This window comes from Thunnus thynnus, chromosome 14 (genome assembly GCF_963924715.1).
Source record: "Thunnus thynnus chromosome 14, fThuThy2.1, whole genome shotgun sequence".
In the NCBI taxonomy this organism is placed as follows: Eukaryota; Metazoa; Chordata; class Actinopteri; order Scombriformes; family Scombridae; genus Thunnus; species Thunnus thynnus.
The window spans coordinates 12,480,843-12,506,113 of record NC_089530.1 but is presented as its reverse complement, the minus strand read 5'-3'; the positions used below and the strand labels follow the sequence as shown (position 1 = coordinate 12,506,113).

The 25,271-nt window shown below is 38.6% G+C and overlaps 1 protein-coding gene across 7 annotated transcripts in view; it reads left to right on the top strand.

The window, feature by feature from the left end:
* LOC137196907 (collagen alpha-1(XIX) chain-like) overlaps window positions 1-25,271 on the top strand; it is a 99,841-nt gene that overhangs the window by 16,559 nt on the left and 58,011 nt on the right. For 5 of the 7 annotated variants that reach the window (XM_067609879.1, XM_067609878.1, XM_067609884.1 and 2 more), the window contains exons 10-16: window positions 965-1,009; window positions 4,321-4,365; window positions 14,625-14,678; window positions 16,523-16,558; window positions 18,320-18,349; window positions 18,457-18,483; window positions 18,988-19,041. In XM_067609879.1, the coding sequence (XP_067465980.1) occupies window positions 965-1,009; window positions 4,321-4,365; window positions 14,625-14,678; window positions 16,523-16,558; window positions 18,320-18,349; window positions 18,457-18,483; window positions 18,988-19,041 (291 nt within the window). The remainder of the gene's footprint in view (window positions 1-964; window positions 1,010-4,320; window positions 4,366-14,624; window positions 14,679-16,522; window positions 16,559-18,319; window positions 18,350-18,456; window positions 18,484-18,987; window positions 19,042-25,271) is intronic. The other 2 variants (XM_067609886.1, XM_067609881.1) reach the window with 1 other exon arrangement.

Sequence of the window (25,271 nt, the reverse complement as noted above, 5' to 3'; positions counted from 1 at the left end):
CCTATTGTATTCATGAGGGTTAAATATTGTTAGCTTTTCTAAAAGGGGTTTGGTGTCGATGGTTAAATAGAAAATTCAAATTACTGAAGACCACATTGATGGCTGTACTGTGAAATATACATTCATTCCCATGTGCATTTTGTAGGAGGTTTATCTGTTCTTAATGAACTTCCTCGGCAGCTGTGAATTCAGATTGTCTCATACAAAAGAAATCTAATTGCTGAGTTCATGGAAAGTATTACATCCTTCCACATATGTATTATCCGGTCATGTCTTCATTTCACTAGAAGAACTATGTTGTGGGGTTTATTTGTATCAAATGTTAAGTATTTGCAAAAAGTAGATTGTGCATGCTGTTATGAATAATGGATAGAATAATGAGTTGATAATCCATAGTATAGAGACAGCATCTCAGTTAAGAGGTTTGGCCACATTTTCTTGTTCTTCCTAAACAAGCCTATTGAGTTCTGAGAAACAGGGCTTGTAATGAAGATGTGACCATGAATGGGCATCATGTTTAATTGGATTTTTAGCTTGCAGCAAGTTCTCTGTTAGCTTAATTTGTGGAATAACTACGTATTCCCAGCTCTCTCGCTCTCTCTTAACAAGTTCCCGTTTCTTTTCTTTCTCATCCTGTCTTCCTGCTCTAAGACAATCAAGCTTTTCTTCCACTCCTTGTTATGTCCTGTCCTTCTATTTATTATATTATTTATTTATCGTATTTTTAAATAATACAATTATTAGAATAATACAATGAACCTTAACAAGGTTCAGATTTTTGCTTTCCAGTTGTTGGGAAATTGTATCCACATTTGCAGCTGCTGAGCCTCTGTGTCAGCAAGAACTTTTGGAACAGCTGTAGGAAGAAGATCGCTGATGAAATGACAAGCATTCATAAAGCTATTCACTAATGTGTGAATGAGAGACCTTTCACTAACTGTTCTGTCTGTTGTTTCCGTCTCAGGGGGACACAGGGGAGGCCGGGATTCAAGGAAATCCAGGACATAAGGTAGCTACTCACTGATTAAATACCCGCAACTTTCCATTGTATTTATTTGACCTTAAAGCTGTTTTTAAAGCTGTGATTGACGTGGACTCAGTTGGATACTTCTTTTTTTTTCATGAACTTTGTTTTAATTTCAAATTGATGTTGTTTATACAGCACGGTTTCCAGATCCAGTGAACAACATGTGGCACTTTTTGTTTAGTGATTTATTGGGTCTCTCAATTATTTGATTGAATCACTGGCTTGCTTTGTATCAAACCAGTCACAACAACAAAGAAAAAAGCAATCTCAGAATCAAACTAAATCAACAAGTGGTGCCTGGTTGGCACAAGGGAAAATATACCACTGCAGGGACCTGAGTTCAGTCCTGGGCAGCGGCACTTCTGCCTTGGCCAGGAGCCCCATTGGAAACAGTTGGCAGTCTTCCTTAGTTTGAAAGCCAGTAAGGGATCATGTCCTTGTCACTACACTAGCAATTTCTACTAGATGGTCAGGCTGTCTGTCCAGAGGGGGGTTGGGATCTGTGTGTGAACCTCAGTGTCTCAGTTATGCCTTCCCTGTGAAACTCTTCAGTCAGGCATAACTTTCTGTGTATTTGAGGTAACATGTAACAGTCTACACCCTCACTGGGCCAACAGTGGGGGTCAAGAGAGATAAATACATTTAACCTTAATCCTACCAACTGGGGTACCTGCAGACCCCAGAGGTTTACGTTTTTGTCATATCTCACAGGTGCTTTATTCTATCATTCCAATTTTTCATGACTTTATCAATCAGTTTGGTCCTAATGACTTCGTATCATTGTTTTCTGTTTCTGTTTTAATTTGTGTTTTTAAAAAAAACAAACAAAAAAAACACAAATTAAAACACAAAAGGTGGTTATGTTGGTTGTTTCTTACAGTAGTTAATTCCTGGGGTCCTCAGGGATCCCAGTCAGTAGTCCTTGTATGTTAAGTATGTTGTTAGGATGAGGGTTAATGGAAGTTTGTAGACTTTCTAAGTGCTTGTCTTGTAATTCAGTGTTGCTGTCCTGAAGAGTTCAGAGAATTGTCAGATTTAGCAGATTTGACCTGCTCACTCTTATTGTTTGTTTGATTGTCACCAGTAAGCTTGTTGAGCATCAAATCAGGCATCTCTTATGTGGAAATCTGTGTTAATCTCCTGCCATGAAGGAGGGCAGGTCCAGCCACTATAGGAACCCTGACTTACTATAATGCCAGTAAGTGGGGGTAATGCCAGTAAGTGGGAGTTTGTGGGGAAAATGCATAACAAGAAGAAAAAAATCCATATCCACTACATATTTCATTGCATGCAATTGTACTGTAGATCATTGTGGATGCAGTTTATGCATCAGCAATAAATAGGATCATTCCTAGATGTGGAAGCCGGCTTAATCCTGAACCTATATCCATTGAATATGTTAAGCTCACTGTGGGGTGACATATTTGCTCATGAACCTTGATACATGGAATATGGAATAACACTTACAGCTCTCTCCACTTGTGCTTGCTGAGATGAGGTTCAGGAGCCAGCTGAAGCTGTTTCGTTACACAACAGTGCACAAGAAAAGTCAAAAGCAGTAGTATTGATACTGATGCTAATATACAGTGCTGTGTCTTGTAATGGTTTATGCATCAGCTCAGCTCCTTGTCCATGAGGCCTCTTATGTTTATGTATAAGTGCCTGTATACACTAGCCATTTGATATACCTGGCGATGACATATGTTTGGTGTTCTGTAAAGATGACACAATGCACTTCTGGATTAGTTAGTGGTCTTGGACAAAATCTAAAAGATACACTTTTTCAGGCTCTTTTGGTACCCATACTTTGAAAACAACAATTTCCTGCAACTGCTGATATCATAAGAGTAATGATACGGTTGTCCGTGAAGGCTATAATAAAGCAGTTTGCAAGACTGTCATTGGCCAGCTTAGGTCATGAAACTGTATAGGTCACACTCTAAAAACAGAGTCAACAAAGACAAGACATTTCACACATTTCTGGCAAAATGTGTATAAAGTGGTGGCAGGGTAGCTTTAGAAAAATCAGTGATCACAAAGCATCTAAGATGTTATATTTCTGGAAATAAGCCTCCAATAGTTTATTCTCTGACTACACATAATCTTATGCATGCCATAGACTTTGCAGAAACTGAAATGATGCAGTGAGCTCACAAAGCAAACAACATTGCTTGGAATTTGGTATCTGGTTCCCAAATGTGTTTCTGTATCAGTGTCACTGTGGTGCAAGTGTGTCATTCATTGCTAAGCAAAATTTAAAGGAACTGTGAATGAGTTTTAGAGTTTGAGATTTGACTTTTTTGTACCATTAATGGCATAAGTAGTTCTGGATACTCTCACCACCTTTAGCACAGTTTTATTTCAGTAAATAGATGCATTTTGAAAGTTAAAAGATAAAAAGTTAAAAAAGATTCTTTTTTATGTCTTGCTACCATGGAACATGGTTTATGTTATTATTTTATTCAGGAAATTTTTCTTTTGCAAGAGAGCAACCTGAGCACAGGTTCACAATAAGATCATCGTAAAACAATCATCATACTCACTCTCAGACACACAACTGAAAACATTCACAATCATTATGAAGAATATCAGCTCATAAGTCCCATCTTAAGTCCCTCAGAGGAATGAGTGTCTCTAACTTCAGTCTGTTCGGCAGTCATTCCAGTAGTAAGGTGCATAATACTGGAAACCAGTATTCCCCAGTTCAAAGTTTGTATGACAAACTTTTAAAGCCATTTGTGGGACACAGTGTTTCCCTGGTGACATCTGTGTATCTGTTTGTGAAGATGTAGAGACATTCTTGTAACCACAAAACTTGAAATACAAAACCAACAACACACATCCGTTTGTAGTATGGATAGTCTAATTAGATTGTGGAGTCACTTGGTGTTTACATTTGCATGCTGCTGAGAAAAAATGTTTTTTCTTGAAATTGCTGTAAATCCCTAATGTTTTAAATGAGTTCATATAAATACTATTCATGTCTCATGTAAAAAAGAGTTCTGCTGACATGTAGTAGAAATAAATGTGGATTCATGTATTTATTTGCTTAATTTAACATCTGGTCACAACACAGAAATCAAGGTTTTTGAAGTGACTGCGTCTCTTCGTTAATCTTGTTTTGGAATATGGAGAGGTTGATTCCAATAATGCGTTACAGAAAATGGTATTAAAGAACTGTGCCAAATTGTATAGACCTGGTGCATGGACAACTAAAAAGAAAAGAGAGATTGAAGTATAAACTTTTCAAGGGTCTTTTCTTTGCCTTTTAACTTTCAGTCTTGTCATTGCAGGGGGAACTTGGATCAGAAGGGCAAAAGGGAATCGATGGGGAGAAGGTAAGTACTACTATCTCCAGCAGACATATATTCCATACATAGCACATCAGCCAGATCTAGTTTCGTCAGGGAATCAATTCTTATAGGCTTTTCATTTTCTGTGTGATGCCCTGGGGGTAGGAGCGAAGCAGAATTTTCTGTGTGGCTGCTTTCAGGTGCCTGTCATATCTGAAGTAGATCTAAGTGTGTTCTAGCCCTCAATGTCCTTCTGTGGTGAAATTAATTGATATGTATGCTACCATTGGCTTGGCATACTAATGGACTAAACTCATTTTTCAGATTACTATAAGCCCCTTCTATGTCGTTACAGGTTAATCTTTATTGCATGCTCTTAAATTTGACTGCAGTGATTTAACTAATGTATGTACTATAAACCACAGTGTTGCTACAGTATTCATCAAGAAGTACTTGTAAATAATTATTTTAATATTATTTTTAACTAAAATCAATATTAGAAATGGATCGCAATTCCAGCCAAGATCAAAGTAGGGCACATTCCTTTGAAGTATTAGTTAAATAAAAGGATGTTTTATGATGTAAAGCATTGTTTGCCCACAGTGGCACATCTCACTAGATGATGGCTGCACAGATGGTCAGTTTAAAGTGGTTTAATAAAGGTACTTATTTTCATTGTCATCTCCCCCCTGAGTAGACAAACTGCTGCCACAGAAATCCGCCTCCCTGCAGAGGTTGTGGACCTGCACAACTCTGAGAGAAATCAGACTGAACATAAGTATATCGAGCCAAAGAGTATTTAGCTATACTAATAAAAGTACCTGGTATCCCCAAACTAATTAGAACATGTAGGAAAGTTACTGTTTTAAGATGTACTAACTGTTCAGTTACAAGAGGACAGAGAGTTTAGAAGAATTTGTTAAAAGAAAATAATTAAAAACAATCTAATACTTGGATACTTTGAAAAGTTGGTGGTATTTTGGTATTTGGTGAAATAAATGATTTAGTAGAAGTTAAGTCTGTTCTTTGTTGAGCATGGAGTGATAAAAGGAAGGATATGATGAATAAACTGTTAAATTAGGTTTTCTGCAAAACTAAAATAGTTTACTGGGATTAAACTTTTACATTGTTATCCCCTTACACAGACTGCTCTATAATGACATAATATCATTAATGTTTAAGAATTTAAGATTCTATGGCAACTAAATAATATTTCTGTTATGTTAATGGTACATTACTGATGATAATAAGAAAACAAAAGTAGTCCACTTTCATTATACTTTTTATTAAATAAATTAAGGAAGTTGATTAAGAAGATTTGGACAGCATAGATTTTGTACTTGTACCTTGTGTTCCCTCAACCCCATCAGTATTTCCCCTGCATTACCCTGAAAGTGATACGTATGCAGTAATCCAAGTAAAATGCTGGTTGAAGGGAAAAAAGCAAAATTGGCAGGTTGTAAACTCAAGCATTAGTTTGTACCCCCACAACCAGCGTGACTCGCTTTGTTCTAAGGTAAGTAGCTACTGGCAGCTCAAAAAGCCAGTTGACGTCATGTGTACATTTGCATATGAATGACATGATCAAGTTTATTTACATAGAAATTTGAAGGGGAGCAAGACCACCTAACTGGAAATTAACTCCATGCACATCAAAGCTGACTAAATGGTAGTCATAATATTACAAACTATTATGAAAGAGTGTGAGTGATTCCTCAGTTCAGGCGTTTTTATTCACCGATTGCTTCTGGTGCTTCAGCAATCAAGAGGAAAGAGTGACAGAGACTGTGAGCAGCTCTTCCTGCTTCTTTTATTGGTTCTAACTGGGCTCCAGTTGACTGGACATCAGCGGTACATAAGCTGGAAACAGTGGGAGTCAAAAAGTTGCAAGATTTGTCGTTTTAGAGAAGTAAAGTCACCCGAGGGTGTCTGAAAAGTGTAGTGAGTTGTGGCAGCATTGGCTTGTTCTGCCCTCCCTGACTCTCCTGCTTTGTGTGTATGGGAGGCATCGCCAGGGGCTCCAAGTTGACAGAAATGAGATGCTGAATCTCATGTCAGTACTTATTCAGTAATTAGAAATATAGAAACTACCAATTCCATCTTTCCCAAATGTTCTGCCATCAATCACAGTTATTAATTTATTCATGTGCAATTAAAGGTGCACTCCACCGTTTTTGAGATATAAGCTTTTATGCCAACAAACCCACAGTCAGATGAAAAGATCAATATCAATTTCATCTCAGTGTGTCCAGTACAGGGATAGGTCTGGGGCATATGCTTTTTTTTCCCTAGGAGGTTAGCAGGAAAGGTGGCTTGTTTTTGATCTGTGCACATCCCATATGGGTGGTTTTTCTCTCTTTGGTCACGCTGACATGGCTCCGATAGCCTTCAGTGAGCTCACCATGCAAACCCTCCAGGGATTTATTAAACTGTGCTGCACTTCCTTGAATGATTTGAAACAAAGAGAAAAGTAGATAAATGGGGCTACATTTTGAAGCATTGCTTGTAGCAGGCTTGTTACATACATTCTGTAGGAGTCAAACTTGTAATTGGGACATGTTTAACCTAGCTTAACCCAAAGCTCTCTTTCCTGCTTGCTATATCTTATTAGTTAGCACACTAGTCACCAATATAATCAAGAGTCAAGTGGCTTTTGTTCAAATCTTTGAGCTAAGCTAAGTTAAAGACCCCATCCAGACATGTTTTAAGACATAAAAATACTCTTCTTTGAATAATAATTTGTGTTAGATATGTTTTCTCATTAAAATAAGTTCAATTACTTTGTGAAAAATTCTTAAAATGACATATCGGCCTACTCCTTCTACCTCATTAAAAACCAGCATCTATGAATATGCAAATATTTTCATTTCAAAAGTTTAATTGCTAGAGACAACATGTCACCTACTTCACTAAAAAGTCCATTCTCAGTGTAAGTGCACTGGAGGCTTCAGGTTTCCACATCATACTTGTGTAAGTTGCATACTGGACCATGATTGACCTCGATTGGCTTCCAAACTAGTTGTGATGTCACAAATCATGCTTTCCCCCTTCAGCAGATGAATGTGAAAACAGCCTTCTGGTGTCAAACTCTGCGCCTACATTATTCTGCACAGTGAAAGTCATTCAAGTCAACATTCAAGTTAAGTAACAATAAGCAAAACACATTTTTTGTGTGGAGGAGGATTTTAAACATGTTCTTAACCTGTCCTAGTGCCAGGAGCACAAAGATGAGAGATTTACACCTATATTTTCATTTGACACTTAGTAAAATGGCAATCAAGTGTATTCCCCAAAATGTCAGACTGTTCCTCAAAGAGTGGCCAGTTTCTGGTGTTTTTAGAAAGCCTACACTGCAGTAACATACAATAAAACAAATGTTTTAAGTAAAAACAAATTACTGATTTAAAAGTTTTAAGCTATAACAGCTTATTTAAATCTGCATTAATTGATTTTTTGGCTACTTGGGGGAAGTGGAAACAAGCTGTAAACACATCACATGACATAATATCACCTTATAAGCTGATATGTTAACATGTTAGCAAACACTTGACTGTTTACACATTCTGCTGATTCCATGGGTTTATCAAAGCTTTTTTGCTGAAAACAGCCAGCAGCTGCAGCTGGAAATATCACTAATGAGGGTAGTGAAAGTGAACCAAAACAGTAACATTGTGGGCCACAAAACACTGAGGCGCTCTGTAGAGCTGGTGAGAACTGGTGATAATTATCTGCAGTCGTAGTTTTTCACTACAAGCAACCTCTTTCATGTCATGTAATCCATTGTTAATATAAGAATATTGGTTATAGTGAAGAAATATAACAGAATTGGTCACTTTTAGCCCTGGTGGTTTTCTTTTCTTAGTAAGTAATCCCAACTTTACCTTCAGCCACTGATTATAATTGATACAATATATTACATTTTTCTTGAATCAACCTTTCTGGAAATTCTTTGGAAATGAAGTAAATTTAAGTTATTACACAATTTCCCTACCAATGAAATGACAGCATAAATCAAGCCATGATGAGATGTTCATTATTGGCCTTTTCCACAGCTGTGCTATTTTCTCTGATTCATTTGATTCCTTGACCTAACTCTTGTATTTGATTTAGATTAATATGAAGGCAGGATACTGGAATAAAATATATGACATGCCTAGCCCCCGGTCTTGCCAGTGAGCATTTAGCAGTATGGGATTAATGGGTTAAAACCAGTATCCCCAGTGCCTCCAAGTGAATGAAGTTAAGCCTCATCGACTGAATCAGGCTGCAATAAGGCTGCTCTCCTTAACCAGTTAATCATTTACAGTAATCAGTTATAAGAGACTTAGAAGTCCCAAAGACGTTTTTTGCCCATCCTAGATGTTCTAGGTCTATAATGTAGACATTACATTAATTTTCTTGGCTATTAGATGGTTCTCTTTGGTCTGTTAGAGCTCTATGAGAGATTTTTTTAACATTACAAAGGTGGTCATAATACATATAAGTAATACTCTATATAATGTCATTCTCATACTGGTAGATGTAATTGTATCTTTCATCAAATGGGAGTTGATTCATTTGGTTCAGTTTCATTTTCCCTGTTTCAATATTGATAATAAGCTGAGCTAGTGAATTAAATATTACTCTGTTCCTTTTAATTCTCCCGTCAAAACATATAATTTAACTTTAACTTCAGTAAATTGTGGTTGCAATGCTCCTTGTATTTATTTAGAGGGTAAAAAGGAGCCAGTAGAGAGGCACTAGAGGATAGTAAAGATGTAATAACAAAAAATGTAAAGTCGCTTACTATCTCTGATTGTAAATATGTTTACAACATATCAAAGACCTTAATGTTGTGCAAATAAACCTGCATGATTATTTCAGTTAACCTATTTACCTTGACTACGAGACTCTACTCTCTCCCTTTACTGCATTTAGCTCATATTCCATTTTTAAAGCTAGTATGTTATTTAAGGCTCGAGTAGACACCTGAGAAGCCAGAATTCTATGTATGAGCATGTGATCTAGTATCGTTTTGCAGATACACGTCCTATGGGACAGGAGGAGTGTACACCGTGTTATCTTGCGAGTAATCCCAATTACATTTGTGGATACATGATGTTCAGCTGAGGAGTGAAGTGTCATAGAAAAAGGAGTCAAGCAGCACTGATAGAACATGATATCCACTGCACCACAGGATCTCTGACAGTGCACTCTGATATCCTCACGCAATGGCCCTTTGTTCAGGTTGCCTCTGTATTACTATTTTTATTCATAGTTTGTAATAGACATGCTAATAAGCTATCTTTTCCAGCACTCAATGTCAATGTGATTAGTCTTATACTACGCTGTATGTGGTGGTGTATCGCTGACCAAATGGAAAGTCACAAAAGGCATTTCCTGCTGTAACCTCCCTGGCATTTGTAGGCCGGCACTCAAGATATCTATGTTACTTGGAGATCCTGTTCCACAGAGCTTTAAAGTCCTGTCATTCAGTGTAACAACATTTCTCCACCAGAATGTTCTGAATACTTATTACACGTACAATTTTAATTTAGCCTCTCCCCCAATAGGTAAAACCCAGATTGTGATGATTAAACTGTGTACAGTAACTTACAATAATTCTTCCGCTTGTCAGACAAGGGCACTTAGCTGCTCTGGTTAGTGAAAGGTATAAGTAAACATAATTAGACTGCATTTGTACACCCCTGCTTCCCTGGCTCTGTTTATTTGCTTGCGCTAGTCGTCTTGTGCTGGGGAGTTGCCAGATTGTCTTGTGGCCCCACCGCTACAGGAGTGACGAGACACAGTGGTGTGTGTAATTAGCAGGCAAGTGTACACAGCTCCCCACAGTGCTCTGACCTCATGCTGCAGGAACGGCAGCCACACAACCAGCATCAGCCTATTGCCAGCTCCTTCTCCTTTCGTTCATCCCACCCCATGAATGCAACAAAGCCCACAGCTTGCAACAAAAGCTAACAATATATCCGGCCCCTCTAGTCTACATCTCCCTCTGTGTTGCCGTGCACCCAAATTGGGCCTATGGGCACACAACTGAGTTCATTAGACAGAAGGGCAGCAACTTACTCTAGGGAATGCTGTGTAAGGTAGGGTGGTAAAAAAAAAGGGGGAAAAAATCAGCTTTTTCCCTTAAGGGGTCATTAGATGTTTCCTACTTCAGAGGCGGAACCATCTTGACAGTTATCAACAAACCTGTACATCTTAATTGTAGAATTTAGTGTTGGTCAGTTAAGATTATTAAAAACATTTCAGTTAAGATGAACATTTCAGCTTCTGCTTTTCTAACAACTACACTCAAACATTTAGATTTTAAATAATGATATTTGACCAGTCAAATATAAGTATATTTTTCCCCATTCTAGACTAGAACTGATGTAGACTTTCAGTTTTGCTATTATTTAACGTATCACCAAAGTCTGCTTTGTTTCTGAGATGTAATTTCACTTGAACAAGTCCATCAGAGTTTTCAAAGTCTCTATAGGCAGAGGCTCAGTGTAGGGAGAGAAACAAGATGAGAAAGTGTTCTGGCAAAACTTCAAACACTGACAAGTGTATGAGATTGGCAGGTAACAGTTGACTGCACAGATTTGTGCAACATTTGCTGCAGTGACAGCAAGTAAGTTTTAATTAAAAAAAAAAACTGTTGATTTTGCTCTGGGGAATTGGAACTAACCTTGTCATGTATCAGTTTTATTAAATACAGTATTTGTTTATCAGCTGAATTTCTACTTTGCCAAAAGGGACTCTAATGAATGAATTGGAAATGTTTTCTGTGATGTGAGAACCAAATAATGGCAGGTTAATTAACATAGTGTAGTACAAAATTAAGAATCACTTCTCAAAATGATCACATAAAAGCTTTGTTGTGTTCTAATACAAAATACCAAAAGAGATAGTGAACATATCCAAAGAGCCAGCTCTGAATTAATTCAGAAAGCACAGTGTACTGTAATAGCAATAAAACAACTTAGACAATCAGAATAAGTAGTTAATAGTTTATTGCATGTGTTTATTTTATGTGTCTGTGGGTAAGAATGCAAAGTTTGCAGTGCTGCCAAAAACCTCAGCCAGGTTTTTGGCAGTACTGGAAGCTCACTTTTAATTGCCCTTGTTCTTGTTATTTAAATACTAAAGACGAGCCCAGATGTCTGCACAGTCCTGTATGACTTGTCTACTGTTTACTGTCGGTCCTGCCACTGAAGTTACTGTAGTCCTGTTGTGATCAGGATAATCCCATAGTCAAGACAATTATTATCGAAGATATTTTATCTGTTGCACTCTATAGGTTAGCTGTCTTTTGGGATCATTATCTAGCTTTCAGCTGAAATGTTTTATCAGCATTGTTTCCGCACCTGCACAGAACTGTTCATTTAGTTCAGTCAGGTTTTCTGAGTGAAAGTATCTTTTGTCACACCAAATTAACAACCACAAACTCACACATGGGAAAGGAAGCATCAGTCAACATGAGGTAAGAGTGCATTGTTAGCATTCTGGATCTCTTATGTAAAACTGCTTTGTTGACTGTTGCAATTAAACTGCTCACCGACAGAAAGCATTTTTTGTGGCACAGAGCAACTATCATTCAATAGTAGGTGTTTTTGAATAAGTGAGCATCTGATTGAGCTGAATTTGGTTTCTGATAAGGACATGTTGTGCCATGGAAAAAAATAACTCACCACCTTGGACAAGTTTATTCCAGTTGCATTATTCTGTTTGAATTAAGGCAGTTCTCTGTCCTTCTCCTCTGTTAATATATTGTTTCTGCAGTCTGCAGGAGGGGATGCTGGGAAAGGGAAGGTTGATTTGCAACAGCAATGTGAAATGTTATCTTTCTATATTTATCTATATCTTATCTATATTTATACCTTAACTTATAACAATATGGTCACAATATCCTACATAACCTACGTAACAGTATATGATATTTACTAATTCTAACTTTAACATGACAATACTAGTCAGAACATGTTGTTTTAGTATATACTGTACATACTATAGGTAGTACTGTAGCAGGTATTAGTGCCACTGTAACGAATCCACTAATTTAGATTTATTTGATTTTTTTGGATTTTTAATTGTCAGCTATTTGCGGGTCACTCCAGTTCAGGTAATCAGAACTTCCTCTGTCAGAAGATTGAGTCAAGCTTCACTTCAGGTGAATTGCAAGCCCACAAATTCGAAAAACACACATTTTATGGAATCAAAGCAGTCAGAGACTATGCCATAAGACATATACATGTTGTAAACTCAGTTGAAATATATTGGTATGGACAGATACTTTGTTGTCATATACAATTTCTGCGACTTTAAGTTGGGCTGCAACATGAATGTGGGTTGATAATGATCACAAGCTCTATTGAAGTGAAAAGGGCTGGTATGATGTTTTGCGGGAGCACGTGTTAATGGTTGAAAATCCTGTGGGAGTCAGCGGGTGCAGGAGGCCACTGATAAAATAATTGATCCATGACTCCAATCTCTTATGTCCTTGGCTGCAGGTTTGTATCATATCGAGGACTATCTTTGACCACCAATATGACAGATGCCCTATCAAGCTCTGCTAGAGTATACTAACAGATGATTCTCTTAAATTTAATGTTTCAGGGCCATGCAAACTGCAGTTCTTACATCTCCTAACTTGTTTGGATCAAAGGGAATATCCCTACAGTACTCCTAGAAAACTATGGTCTAACAAAATGCGGATCTCATGCTGTTCTGGACAGCAGAACATATCATTTATAATTCTCTCATTTGCACTTCACGCTGTCAAAATCACGGCTTCTTTTTATGCTGGATGTTTCAAATGTACGGTCAAATTCAGAGTTACACCATTTTTTCCAAGTTGACAGATGTTCTGTCTAATGAGTATGTTGTTACTGTATATCATTGTGAATTGCTGATCCTTTTTTATTTAATAGATGATGATAAAGCATGTCATTCTGTATGGCTGAAGTGAATCATGTGTAGTAAAGCTGTGACTGGGAACCGACGTCAGCCTTGTGGTCCTGTTGTCAAAATAACAAGAGAAAATCACGTAATGACTGTAAGAGGAACACAGTAACAAGAAAACATATTTATTGTAGGACCCGTTCACCATGATAATGAGACAAGATCTGCTTATTACGCAAATGGTGGCAAAAGTCTTACAAGATTAATCAAATACTCTGTAATCAACAGTACCTGAAGTTGTTTACTTGCTTGTTATCAGATGAGCCTTGCACCCTGATGCTCCTTCATTTCTGCCACACATCTGGTAATAAGTCAAAGGGAATTCGCTTCTGGATTCCCTTGTGTCATATTGCCCCAGTAAAGTGGTTAGGCTGTCGATTTAAATAAAGACTTGGGCTCTCATGTACAGCTATGAGACAGCGGCCCTATTATTGACTGTGTGCATGTGCTGGAGGCCCACATAAAGTGATACAATCTGATAAAATCATGTCACTATAAGTGCAACTTACACAGCAAGCTGTATTAGCTGGCATTACCACAAGAGCAATTATTTTACACCAGTTTTATCGTGGGTTCTGTTTTTTGAATGGTGGTGTTTGAGATGAGGCTCACTGGGAATAGGCAATGAATTAGTCACATCACTGGTGGAGCCAGACTTAATGTGATAAGGGTAGGTAATCATCTTCTGCAGATATATAATTCACTATTAATAGCCTTTCTAACTCTATATTTAACCATGACAAATTATTGTATTTCTGAGTCATTTTACAGACCGCTCACACTCCCCGTCTTTCCTGTTCTTCCCTAACCTATTTCAAAGACTTGCTGCTACTGGCCCAAATGTGTCACACCTAACAAGGCTTGCTGCAAATTTAGCCTGTCAATATGTGTCAAGCCTCATTTATCAGCTATCACTCTTTATCTCAGCTGTCCCTCTTCTTTCACATTTCACCACCGCGGGGCTTGACTTTGCCCCAAGCTTGCGTAGTTCAATCCCACCCCCAGGTCCTATGCTTCAAGGTGTAAAGGCAATGACAACCACAGTCCTTGCTAAAGCTAAATGCAATGAGGGAAAACAGAGGAAAGGGACTTGGGGGTAGACACTATGTAAGCAGCTGGTTGTGAATCTCTCAGCATATCGGCACATGCTGGGACTGAGATTATCTGCTGTATTCTCAGTGACTGGTTGTGACAGGCATGAGAATCTCACACCTGCATGAGTCCACAATGGTGTCAACATACTGACATACAGTAACACATGCTGGGCTTTGTCTTTTTTTTTTTTTAACAAATTTCTAATCCGTCATTCTCAGTGAAAAGAAATATACTTCAATATATTGTATATTTTTTGTTCCCAGGGTCTGAAAGGTGACCTAGGGCCAGTTGGTCCAGTTGGTCCCAAAGGAGACAAAGTGAGTGAGTCTGCCATTCATTCTGGGCTGGACAAAATTACACTGTAATTGTTTTCATTTTTATTTTTTTAATGAAAATACATACTTCAGGGAATGTATTTGACTTTCATGAGCTGTAATCCCAGTCTCAATAACGTGTTTGCCCATCTGTTTGAAGTGCTGCTATGATTGCTACTCCAAACATGGTCTGCTGAAGAATACTGTTATTGCTATCATAACCTAGCAATACCTCATTGATGGTCATATATAGTAGCTTTCATCCTGGCTGAGAGAAAGTGTTCCACTCATTATATTTGCAGAGTATTTGTATATTCATAGGCATAGCTGTTTGTAATGGACATACCCAACAAAATCCCTTTATCTTGCCCTCTCTAAACAGTTTCTATGGGACTAAAGCCGACAGCAAAAATGTGGATTGCATACTATTGCCTTCTGGTTTGGGGACTGCTCATAGGGCCTCTTGATTTAGAATATATTTGACATTGGGACTCAAATATTAGGAATCCAACAGCTGCATAGGTATATACTGTTCAGAAGGCTGTGATTGGTTTCATAAGCCTGTGAATTAAAACACTGAAAAGATGGAAGTGCAGCAGAGGAATTTGATGCAAAACCTTGTTCTTATCTGCAGCCCCTTTACAGTCTGTTCACTGTCATCACTGACATGAATTAAATTAACTCTTGTTGCAATGCAGAAAATATTGGTCTTTTTAAAGTTTTCTTTTCTTTTCATCCCACAGTGGGATTATTTTCCATGTATGAGATGAAATGTTTTTCCTGTAATTAGTTGCCATATCTCCTACTCTTTTATTTCTCCTCCCGTATTGGGGCTTTTTTTTTTTTTTTTGTTATTGTTGTTGTTTTTGTCTTTTGGTAGAACTCACCGCATAATTGTAGGTGCAATGCTCTGTCTGCCAGCCTTGAAGTTATAATGAGGTCTGTGTGTTTCTGTGAAGACAACAGAGAATCACAGGGTATTTTATCCTATTTTCCGGATGGGAGGGTGGGGGTGGGGTGGAGGGAACGTTTGTTTGTATTGAAACTGACAGAGGGAGGCAGATTTGGAAGCATAAAGTAACGAGTCCCCTGAATATCCCAAGCAGGCATATTTTAGCTGTGACATTTATTTAGACAGCAAAATAGATGAACTACAAGCACTTTGTTTTTTTCATCCACGTCTGATAAAAAGGTATTGCTGGTTGTAAAGTCCACTGATTTTCAGCTCCTTCTGTGCAGTATGAAGCACTGTTGGGGTTATGGTGAAAAGAGAGAGAACTGCAAAAATATTGGACAGTGATACATGTGTTTTATCTGAAAAGACAAAAAAACAAGTGAGACAGTAAAATGTGAGATGTGAGATCATTGCTTACATTCGGTTATGCTGGCGTCAAAAGACATCTACTACTACTACTACTTCTTTCCTTATATGACTTTTCATGACTGCCTGTATGTCACAGTCACCAAACAATGTTATCATACCTGTCCATCCACTGCAAAGCTTTTACATGATATAGTACGGCTGTGTTTATTTTAAGGCCTGTCACATTTAATAGCACAAGCCCACCTGCCAGTTGTCTGACAGTGTGAAAGTCATCAGACAGGCTTCATTTCATGACATACTGTAAATACCAGTTAATGGTCTTCTATAGCCCATAGTGCATTGAGCTATTACTGCGACGCATGGTCAATCTTATTTTACCCGACAGATTTTATCATAAAAAGGATGGCTAGCCTTTGGGCTCGATGTTTAAAAGTCTGAAATACATTTTATGGATTAGTTTATGTTAAATATATTATTGACTGGAGTTTTAGGAGTTTTCACTAATTATTATGCTCCTTCACAGGGTGATGTAGGTCTGCCTGGAGCCCCGGGGCAGCCTGTAAGTTCACACTATTTCATTTCCATCTCATTATCCTGTCTATATTTGTAAAGGCATGCAGAAGAAGTAGAAATGTTGAAATGTACTCATGTGGGTGTGACCTGCAATGGCTGGACTGAGCATTGTAAATATGACAGCCTTTTGGCTTACCAGACACTACACGCAGTGTTTAAACATCTGGCCCACAGAGATGGAAAGTGAGGCACTCAGGTGAGCAGTCTCTGTGTCACATTACCATCACCAGGGAATGGGTCAAACAAGGAGCAGATAGACAGGGCTCAGTGGGCATCCTCACTTGGGCCAAGAAGGATAGGGATGAGCAGCCAGGCAGAGAAAAATAGAGCTCCAAGTACCAGGGTGGGGGTGGAGGTTGACAGGTAGTAGCTGGCTGTATCCTGCAAGGGTGAGATGTACACTTATTGGGTTGGTGGCTTGTCTCTGCAGACTTCCTGCATTTACAGACACCTGGGAAGAACTACATCATACTTTATGTACCTCGATCTTATAATTGGACTGACTTTTTCTGTGTTCTTGTAAAATCCAGGGGACAGAGAACATAACCTAGAAATGTACTCATTCCCGGACACATACTCTCACACAAATTGAAAGTACATATGTCAGCAGACAGCAGATACAAGCTCTGGTGGATGCTTGCATTGTCACCTATCAACACATACAGTGAATGTGTAGGCACAGATGCAAACACTCTCAATATATTGTAGCCAGGGAGTTGACGGCTACTGAAGATTAAAGGTATACAGCAGGTGGTTAGCTAATGATGTTCACATCATGAGGGGATCAGCCTGCCAGTTTTAATCAGCACTAGGGTGATACAAAGACTGTGCCCCACTGCTTCTGGCTTGCCCCTTTTATGTCGCCAAATTGCTTGCGATACCCACAGAACACTGCCACCATCCATTAGGTATTCTCTAATGCTAATTTTATACTCACAGGGAAAGTAACAATCTGTCTCTGACTAGACTAGTTAAGATGGTTTTAGCCAACTTTCTCACATCATACCAGTAAATTGGTTGGTGAGTGTGAGCCGAAAATGTTGGGAGGGAAGTTGTTAAAGTAGTGTTGACTTGCTGCTAGTGGATTTGTATTATATTGCTTGTTACCCAAGGTCAAAACTCTGTGCTCACAAGTGAACAAAAGATGTACTATTGTGCATGAATAATTGATTTATTAGCAAAAGCACTGCAGGAAGACTGAGGTATGTTTTATTTAGGGTGTCACAGGTCAGAGCTGTCATTCTTTTTTTCCCCTTTTTTTTAGATACAGCTGCAAATATCTTTGAGCTGTCAGCCTCCTAGTTAATTTTTATTTATTTATTTATTTTTTAACTTTGCATGAGGCCTCTGACTAACGTGAGAGCCATATGTTGTGAATGTCCATTTCTGCAGCTGTTTCCAAGAAATGTCAACAGTGTTTGACTTTTGGATACCAATTGAAAGAGGACACCAATTATTTGGCTTGTATTTGAAAGCTGAGATGTTGTATGTGGCCTTGTGTCCATTTTCTAGCCTGGTGAGTAGACGACTCTGTCTGCCCTTTCCTGACAGTGGCCAGCAGGGTGTCTGGGGAGTTGTAATAGACATGCCCTAACTTCTCTTCGGGTCATTTAGGCCAAGGATAATCATGACCAATTGTGTTGCTTGCCTATAACTGGAAAACATTTATTGTTTTACCATGTCTGAATCATGTGCCTCATGTTTTCATACTGACTGACATGTTTTTGATTGTTTGTTTGATTCTTAGGCTGACAACGAATGTCTTAAAGGAGATCAGGTACTTAAATAAAACTTTTTACTGAAAATACCTAAACATATTGTTCTAGAATTTAAACGTATGCTTTTATTTTCCTGTGAACATAAATCTTTATTACCCACATTCAGGGCCCCCAAGGTGACAAAGGAGAGAAGGTAACTAAATAAACATCACATTTAGTTATTGTATATCATTTCCATTGTTTCTTGCTCATATAACATGCTCTCAAATAATCAAGCACAGCTATTAATTCAAGAAGCAATTATTGCAGCCAGCATAAGTATATCATTACACAAGAACTTGTGATGATTAACTTGCAAATAGGTCCTTATCAAGATACTGTGTAGAATAATGATCAACCAAGGCTGCAAACTGCCTATTAAGGGAATGGCGGAGATCTCACCTAGAAACTGTTCATGAGTAAGACAGGAAACTGCACCTAAATATATCCTATCTATTCACACAAATTTAACTGAGCTGGTACTGTTTCCTGTCATTGCAAATAAGCCCACTAGTTATCCACTGGTCTGCCTAGAACATGTGACACAAACATCTGTCTGCATCAGTTTCTGTAAGAAGCAAGCCATAATCTCTTCCTGCAATGCCAAATGCCTATGAATGTAGCACCCAATTCAGTATGATACATGTCTTTTCCCTAGGGATTGGCTGGGGTCCCAGGTCAGCCAGGGGAACCAGGCAAAGAGGGCAAAAGGGTGAGTAAACAGAAACAGTCAACCAGTTGTGTGGCCTGGCTGGTGGTTGTACAGGCATGAGGGGACCTGGCCTGGGGAAAGGCCAAACAGCAGCTGAGTGGCTGTTGTTGCTGTGGGGGTGAGAAGATGATCTGTGGCAAAAGGATTGCAGTGAGCCTGTAAAGAGAAACAAGGTGGTGGGGGCTAGTTGGATGACAATTAATGAATGGGCTCCATGGTCAAGGGGTCACACACACTCACACCATGACTGGCAGCACACATGGCTATGTCCCACTGGGCTACATTTGGACAGAGACGATGCCAGTTAGGAATTCAAGTGTCAGGGTTTGTAATGTAATGTCTGAATAAAAAGCATGCATTTACTGTAATATTGTTAACTCATGAGGGTTTCTTTTCAAAGCTTTGTAACAAAAAAATTCACAGTCTTTGTGGGAAAGGATGTGGAATTCCACTTGATGACATCTGAATAGCATAGAGGTTAAGTACTTTTAATTCATCTATTCTGTTCTGACTTAAACATTATAACATGATAAAAGGCTGAAGATTGCTCGACAGTAAGAATGCTATTGTTCCTTGACATCACGGCGGAAAGGTAGTGTTCAAAGGCATGTGGAGCATGTCCTTTTGTGTCCTGCTTTATTGATTTGGTGTGAACACCTTCACCTCTGTCACAGTGATCAAAAAAAGGCTCTTCAGAAGACTAGAGTATTCATGTTTGTATTGCAGTGAATGGGCCATTAAACAACAAGAAAACATTCAGCTCCACCACAGCAAAATATGAAATATCCAGCAGATAGAGCACCCATAAGTGGGTCAGGCAAATGTTCTTTTCAGATTGAACTAGAGCCGAGATGGTGCACAATGCTCGAGACATCTGGACACAAGTATCTCAAGAATTCCATCCTTCTGTGTGTGAATATATTCAAACTCAAAACTTGTTCCAATAGCATTAACAATTTATGGCCTATCATTGGTTGTGTTATTTCTCAATGGATCATTTCCCCCCAATGCATGAAGTAACGGAATGTTTTCAGGGAAAGTATTCTCGGTCAACAAAAGTGAGCTCAGATGCTGGTGCAGATGTCTTTTTGAATCATTTGTCTCTCTACCTCATTAGTTAGCTGTTATTTTATATCTAACCTGACTTAAGTTGGGACTGAGCGTCAAAGGGGCTGAGTGTCAGAGGCATCAAGGTGGTCTACACCTTTCTTCTAGAATATAGTGTTATGATGAATCTTTCAATCATAATTGGTTTTGAGGAAATGGAATGTCACTCTGCATTTGATGTAGTGGCTTTGTGGTTTCTAATATATCTTGCACTGGTTATTTCTTTGAATGTTTGGTAGGTAGAAGATACTTAGGGCTTTAAACTGCATTTCAGACTTTCTGCTGTTGTTGTTTCTGAAGACATAGTCCTGATCTATTAATACCTTGTCTTTGATGGCTTGCTGACTTCATGGTGACTGTTAATGTGCTAAGGTTTCTGCTTATTCTTAGCTCTAGGAGTCACATGTGGCCTCCAAGTTGTTGACCAACCTGTGTTTCTGCAGTTTGACAGCCTATTTTAGGAAGGTAGACATGTATCATTATCAGGGGCTCGCTAGTGGCCAGCTGATACAGCAAGAGACTCTCACCTAATTAGCAACTCTTGTTCATGCTTGTAACTTATTTGTTTTACTAAAAGCCATAGCTGCTGCACAAATGATGCAGAATATCTTGACGTAGACTGACCACTCGACAACCTTCATAGAATAGCCGGGAGTGGAAAGCTTTCACAAGGCCTTAGATTCAAGCCAGACCATCTCTCACACTGTCTACTTCAATTTATTGTTGAGGAAAATACGACCACTCTAAGCCATTTAGATTTACTTCAAGGAGATGTGGAGGACATTGTAGTGGGGAAAGAGGAATGATGCCATTTGCACTGATCCTTCTCTGAAGCTTAAAGCAACATATGCAAGAGAGGATATCAAGGGCAGTCACCCAACCCCTTCTGTGACCCTATGTCTAACATTCACAGAATCTTGATTTTATCTTATTACCTTGATGGATGACTGGTTCAGTTTGTCAGGGTGGAGGTAAGGGCCAATCGAACCATGTCTAGGAATTTATGGGAATGTATTGCCCCCACATTACACATTACCATTAATAGTAATGTGAATGGCTTGGTTTTATCTATTATGGATGGCATTGACACAGAATGACAGGCAAAGAGTAGGACTTTGGGAGCAAGTGGCACATTACAGCAGATCAAAAAAGAAGATGAGGAGCACCAGTAAAAAGGATACGTCCCCCTCGCTGTCTGTAGTTTGCTAAAATATTCATTGGGTGCTGTAATGATGTGCTAAGCTCTGTGTTGTCATCGTAGGCTGCCCTGTCCTACACAGGTTGATGGGGTGAAAGACATGCATGGTGAAGGGAACAACCTTGGAACTTTTCAGTGTAGTCATTTGCAAGCTATGTACTAGTTACTGTACACTCATACAGCATGCAATGCAGAGAAGTGCCTACTTGACATGCATCAACAAATATTAGGGACTGCATAATAAAGTCTTGTATGCATACAAAAGTGACATGGGATCGGTACCAAATTATGTAAATTTGTATGCTCAAAATAGGACTGAAAATCTACGCTTGGTCAATGCACACTGCTTCCTTAAAGCCAAAATACACAGGAACGCCACGCCAAGCTTGGTTTATTCATGTCGTGCCAAGGCTTCCCAGCATACTCTTCTTCGCTTGTTGGCACAGGGTTGTGAGTGGGTTCAGTGCAGACATGGGTTCATCCCTGGGCAAAGCAGTAGGTTCCCTTGGATTAATAAATAATCACCTTAAGAAATCCTCCATTACAAGGTGGGTCTTGGAGTTTTAATCCATGCCTAACACCACATTAAGCCTTATTAGCTGTATATATATACCTGTATAGAAAAATAAGTCTTTGCTAAATATAAATCACTGACAATTTCCATGTTGTTTCCTTTGATTTGTTATTGAAAGTTTGGTGATTTTGTCATACATAATGGACAGGCATTTGTAATAATTAAATATTTTGGGACCATTACATAAGCATTCAATATAGATTATCTCCATACATAGATTTTTTTCCATTGATAAACAATGCACATTTTCTTTTGATGCATTTTGCAGAATGTAAATAACATGAACGCAAAGAATTGAAATCCACTTTAATCAGCTGAGGGCCTCAACAGTGTCAAGGATTCCTTGTTTCCTGCTTTGGAAAATGCTCACGTTTGACAGATGTGCTGCACAGTGTTTGTTCTTATTAGACATAGCTGCGCTAGTGCAGAGATGATGAAACTTCAGCAAGCCCTAGAGGAAGCAGAACAGTACAACTGCTCTGTCTACGGATGTGTTCTCTTCAAATGAATTATGCAGAGGCCTCTTACTGATTTATTCATTTATTTATCTATTTAAATTTAGTTAGTTGGTAATTTATTTAATAATTTTGCTCAGAGAATGAGCTATTTGCTACAGTTGGTAAATGATATGGATTGGTAGATTGTGAATTGCTGCACAGTAACACACATGCATGTGTCATTTATTGTGCATGAGTTAAGGAGATTTCTGTAATCTTTGATGCCAAGAACAACTTTTTATCAGGTGAGAGGTGGCATTCTCAATTGACTGCCTTCCGAGTGTCTCTAGTATCTCTCTGCTGTAAAATGGCTCATGTTTCTCATAGAAATATTTGTCGGCATACCTCAGCTGGGGATGTGGGTGGATGACACTGAGCCACATGAGATGCCTGCCTCATATGTCAAGGAGATAAGAGAGGACAAAAGTGACAATAAAGGTGGAAAGGCCAGGAGAGTGTTGCTAGCCAGTCAACACAAAATGACCTATTGGAAGGAAAAGCCATTAAAAGGGAAACTTTTAACCTGGAAGGAATCATTTTCTCACTAAATAATATGATGGGCCACATCAATACTACTGATAAAAGGATCCACCCAGACAATCAATAGCAATTGATTAACCATTACAGACCTGAGGTCTAAGATATGGCAGGACTTTGATTTTACTAACAAGTTATTCTTCCTACATTGAATCAGCTCCCCTTCTTGGCTTTTATGCAGCAGACCCACCATGGTCACTAATTACAGTCTGACAGATCATTAATTATATATTTCCAAGTCACTTTGTTCTTACATCTTTTGTTCAGTTTCAAATTATAGTTATTAGAATCTTAGATTTTTTTAAATAGAGATATATTGATAGATAGATAACATAGCTTTATGTAACAGACGCATAAGGTTCCTCTTCAAGTGGCTTTAATGAATTTGTATCTGACCTCAGACAGTAGATATGCAGCAGCATGGAGCCTCGTATTAGCTTTTTATTTTTTTTCACAAACACATATCAGTTAAGTCATGAGACCGCTTAGACAGGTGATCCTTATGCAGGAAGTCGAATGAAACCAGAGAACAACTTGGTGTAAACATGATGTCCACTTGTTAGTTGTTGGGTTTCTCAGTTTCGCAGTAAAGAGACTCTCCTCCAGTTAGGAGAGATGGCTATTTGTAGAATAATACGAGTCTGTATCTCAAAACCTCAACTGCTGTCACATCACATTTGTCAGCTGTCATCGCTTCAGATCATGTGATAGCACAGTCCCAGATCAATGCACGTCTGTAATTGTAGTGCAGACAGTTTCAGTTCTTCACTTGTGTCAGAAGTTTGAAACAATGAAACCAACGTCTACAGCAGCTGCTTGAACATTTTAAAGTGGCATGGATATAATCTGTCAAAACAGTAGAAAAGATTATCTGTCTTGTTTGTGGTTTGTTTTGGCAACTGGGTTGATCCACATTTCCAAAGAAGAGAGACATAATTGCTTTCTTTTGGGAAATGATAGTGGTGTTTACATTTTACATTCATGCTCCGTGCTGAATGACTGAGACAGCTGTCTGTACCTTCTGACCAAAAGCACAGGCATATTTTTTTTCCCATATTTTCCTCCTTGAACCTTGTGCTCACACATGTCTTAAAGGTTGCCTGTCCACTTAATGCTAAACTACTGGTCAAATGTTTCCTACCAGCCCAGGAAACAACTATGTAATCTTGCACTCATGTCGTTTTCTTTCCCACCCGATTGTTAGTCATTTCCTCTCAGCACAAGACACATTGTGTGTGCCTGGCTTGACCATTTTGCAAATGTGTGCACGTGTCCAGACAGTATCATCATGGAAGCAGAACATTTTAACTAGGCACCAATATCTTACTGGTGCTCTCTATTGGATGGCATTATGCAGGTGCACAGAGGTCAGAACATTTGTGTCAGATTAGATACAATAACATTAATCTACTTTAAAACTAAATCTATGTATCCCCATTGCACGGTTAATAGCTTTTGTCATTTAACCTAATTTGGTTTGAAAAAGTATGCAGTTCTCCGAAAACCAAATGCATGCTGTAACTGGAATTTAGATGCATCTTCCTCTACAGGACCGAGCAAATGTTGTTTTGAGATAATTGAGCCACCACAGTATATATAATATTCATATTATATGTTATGGACTTGGCTCAGGTTCATTTGGATCGGTCTGTGTGTCTGCAGAGACCAAAGCAGGCAGTGACAGTCATAGGGAAGGAGTTATGGTTTGGTTTGTGGGAACTGGAACGTTTGGCAGAGGTTTCTTGCTCCATAGGTGAAGGCAGACATGAGCAGCGATGCAACTGTAACAGGCTGTTGACCTCTACCAGAGCACCTGCAGGGGGAGATTATTGAGTAACGAGTCCCTGGTGAGAATACCAGCCTTCCTGCCAGAAGTTCTCCATGGGAGGCTGCCGCTGATTTGGGTGATATAGTAAATGTATGAAATTACAGCAGCTATTTGATTGGAGCCATGCTTTGTGTCATCCAGCTCAGTATACAGCATAATTATATCCAATTTTCTTTAGAAAATATAATAATACATTCATTTTTCCCTGTAAGGCTTTCCTAACAGAGGCCTATATTGGAGTTATATATCAGTATTTAACATTGAGACAAGAAGATTTTGTGTTGTTTTGTTGTGCTTTGTGCTGCTTTCATTTAAATTTAACCTGTTTATAATGCTTTAATATCTTGGTGTATACTTAAATATCATTTTATTGAAGATCAGAAATTATAAATAAATGTAAATGTACTGTAAACTTAATTGGAGGCAATGTTTCTAGCAAGAATGTGTCATAATGATGCATTTTAACCGCATTTTGGCACAATAGGATAA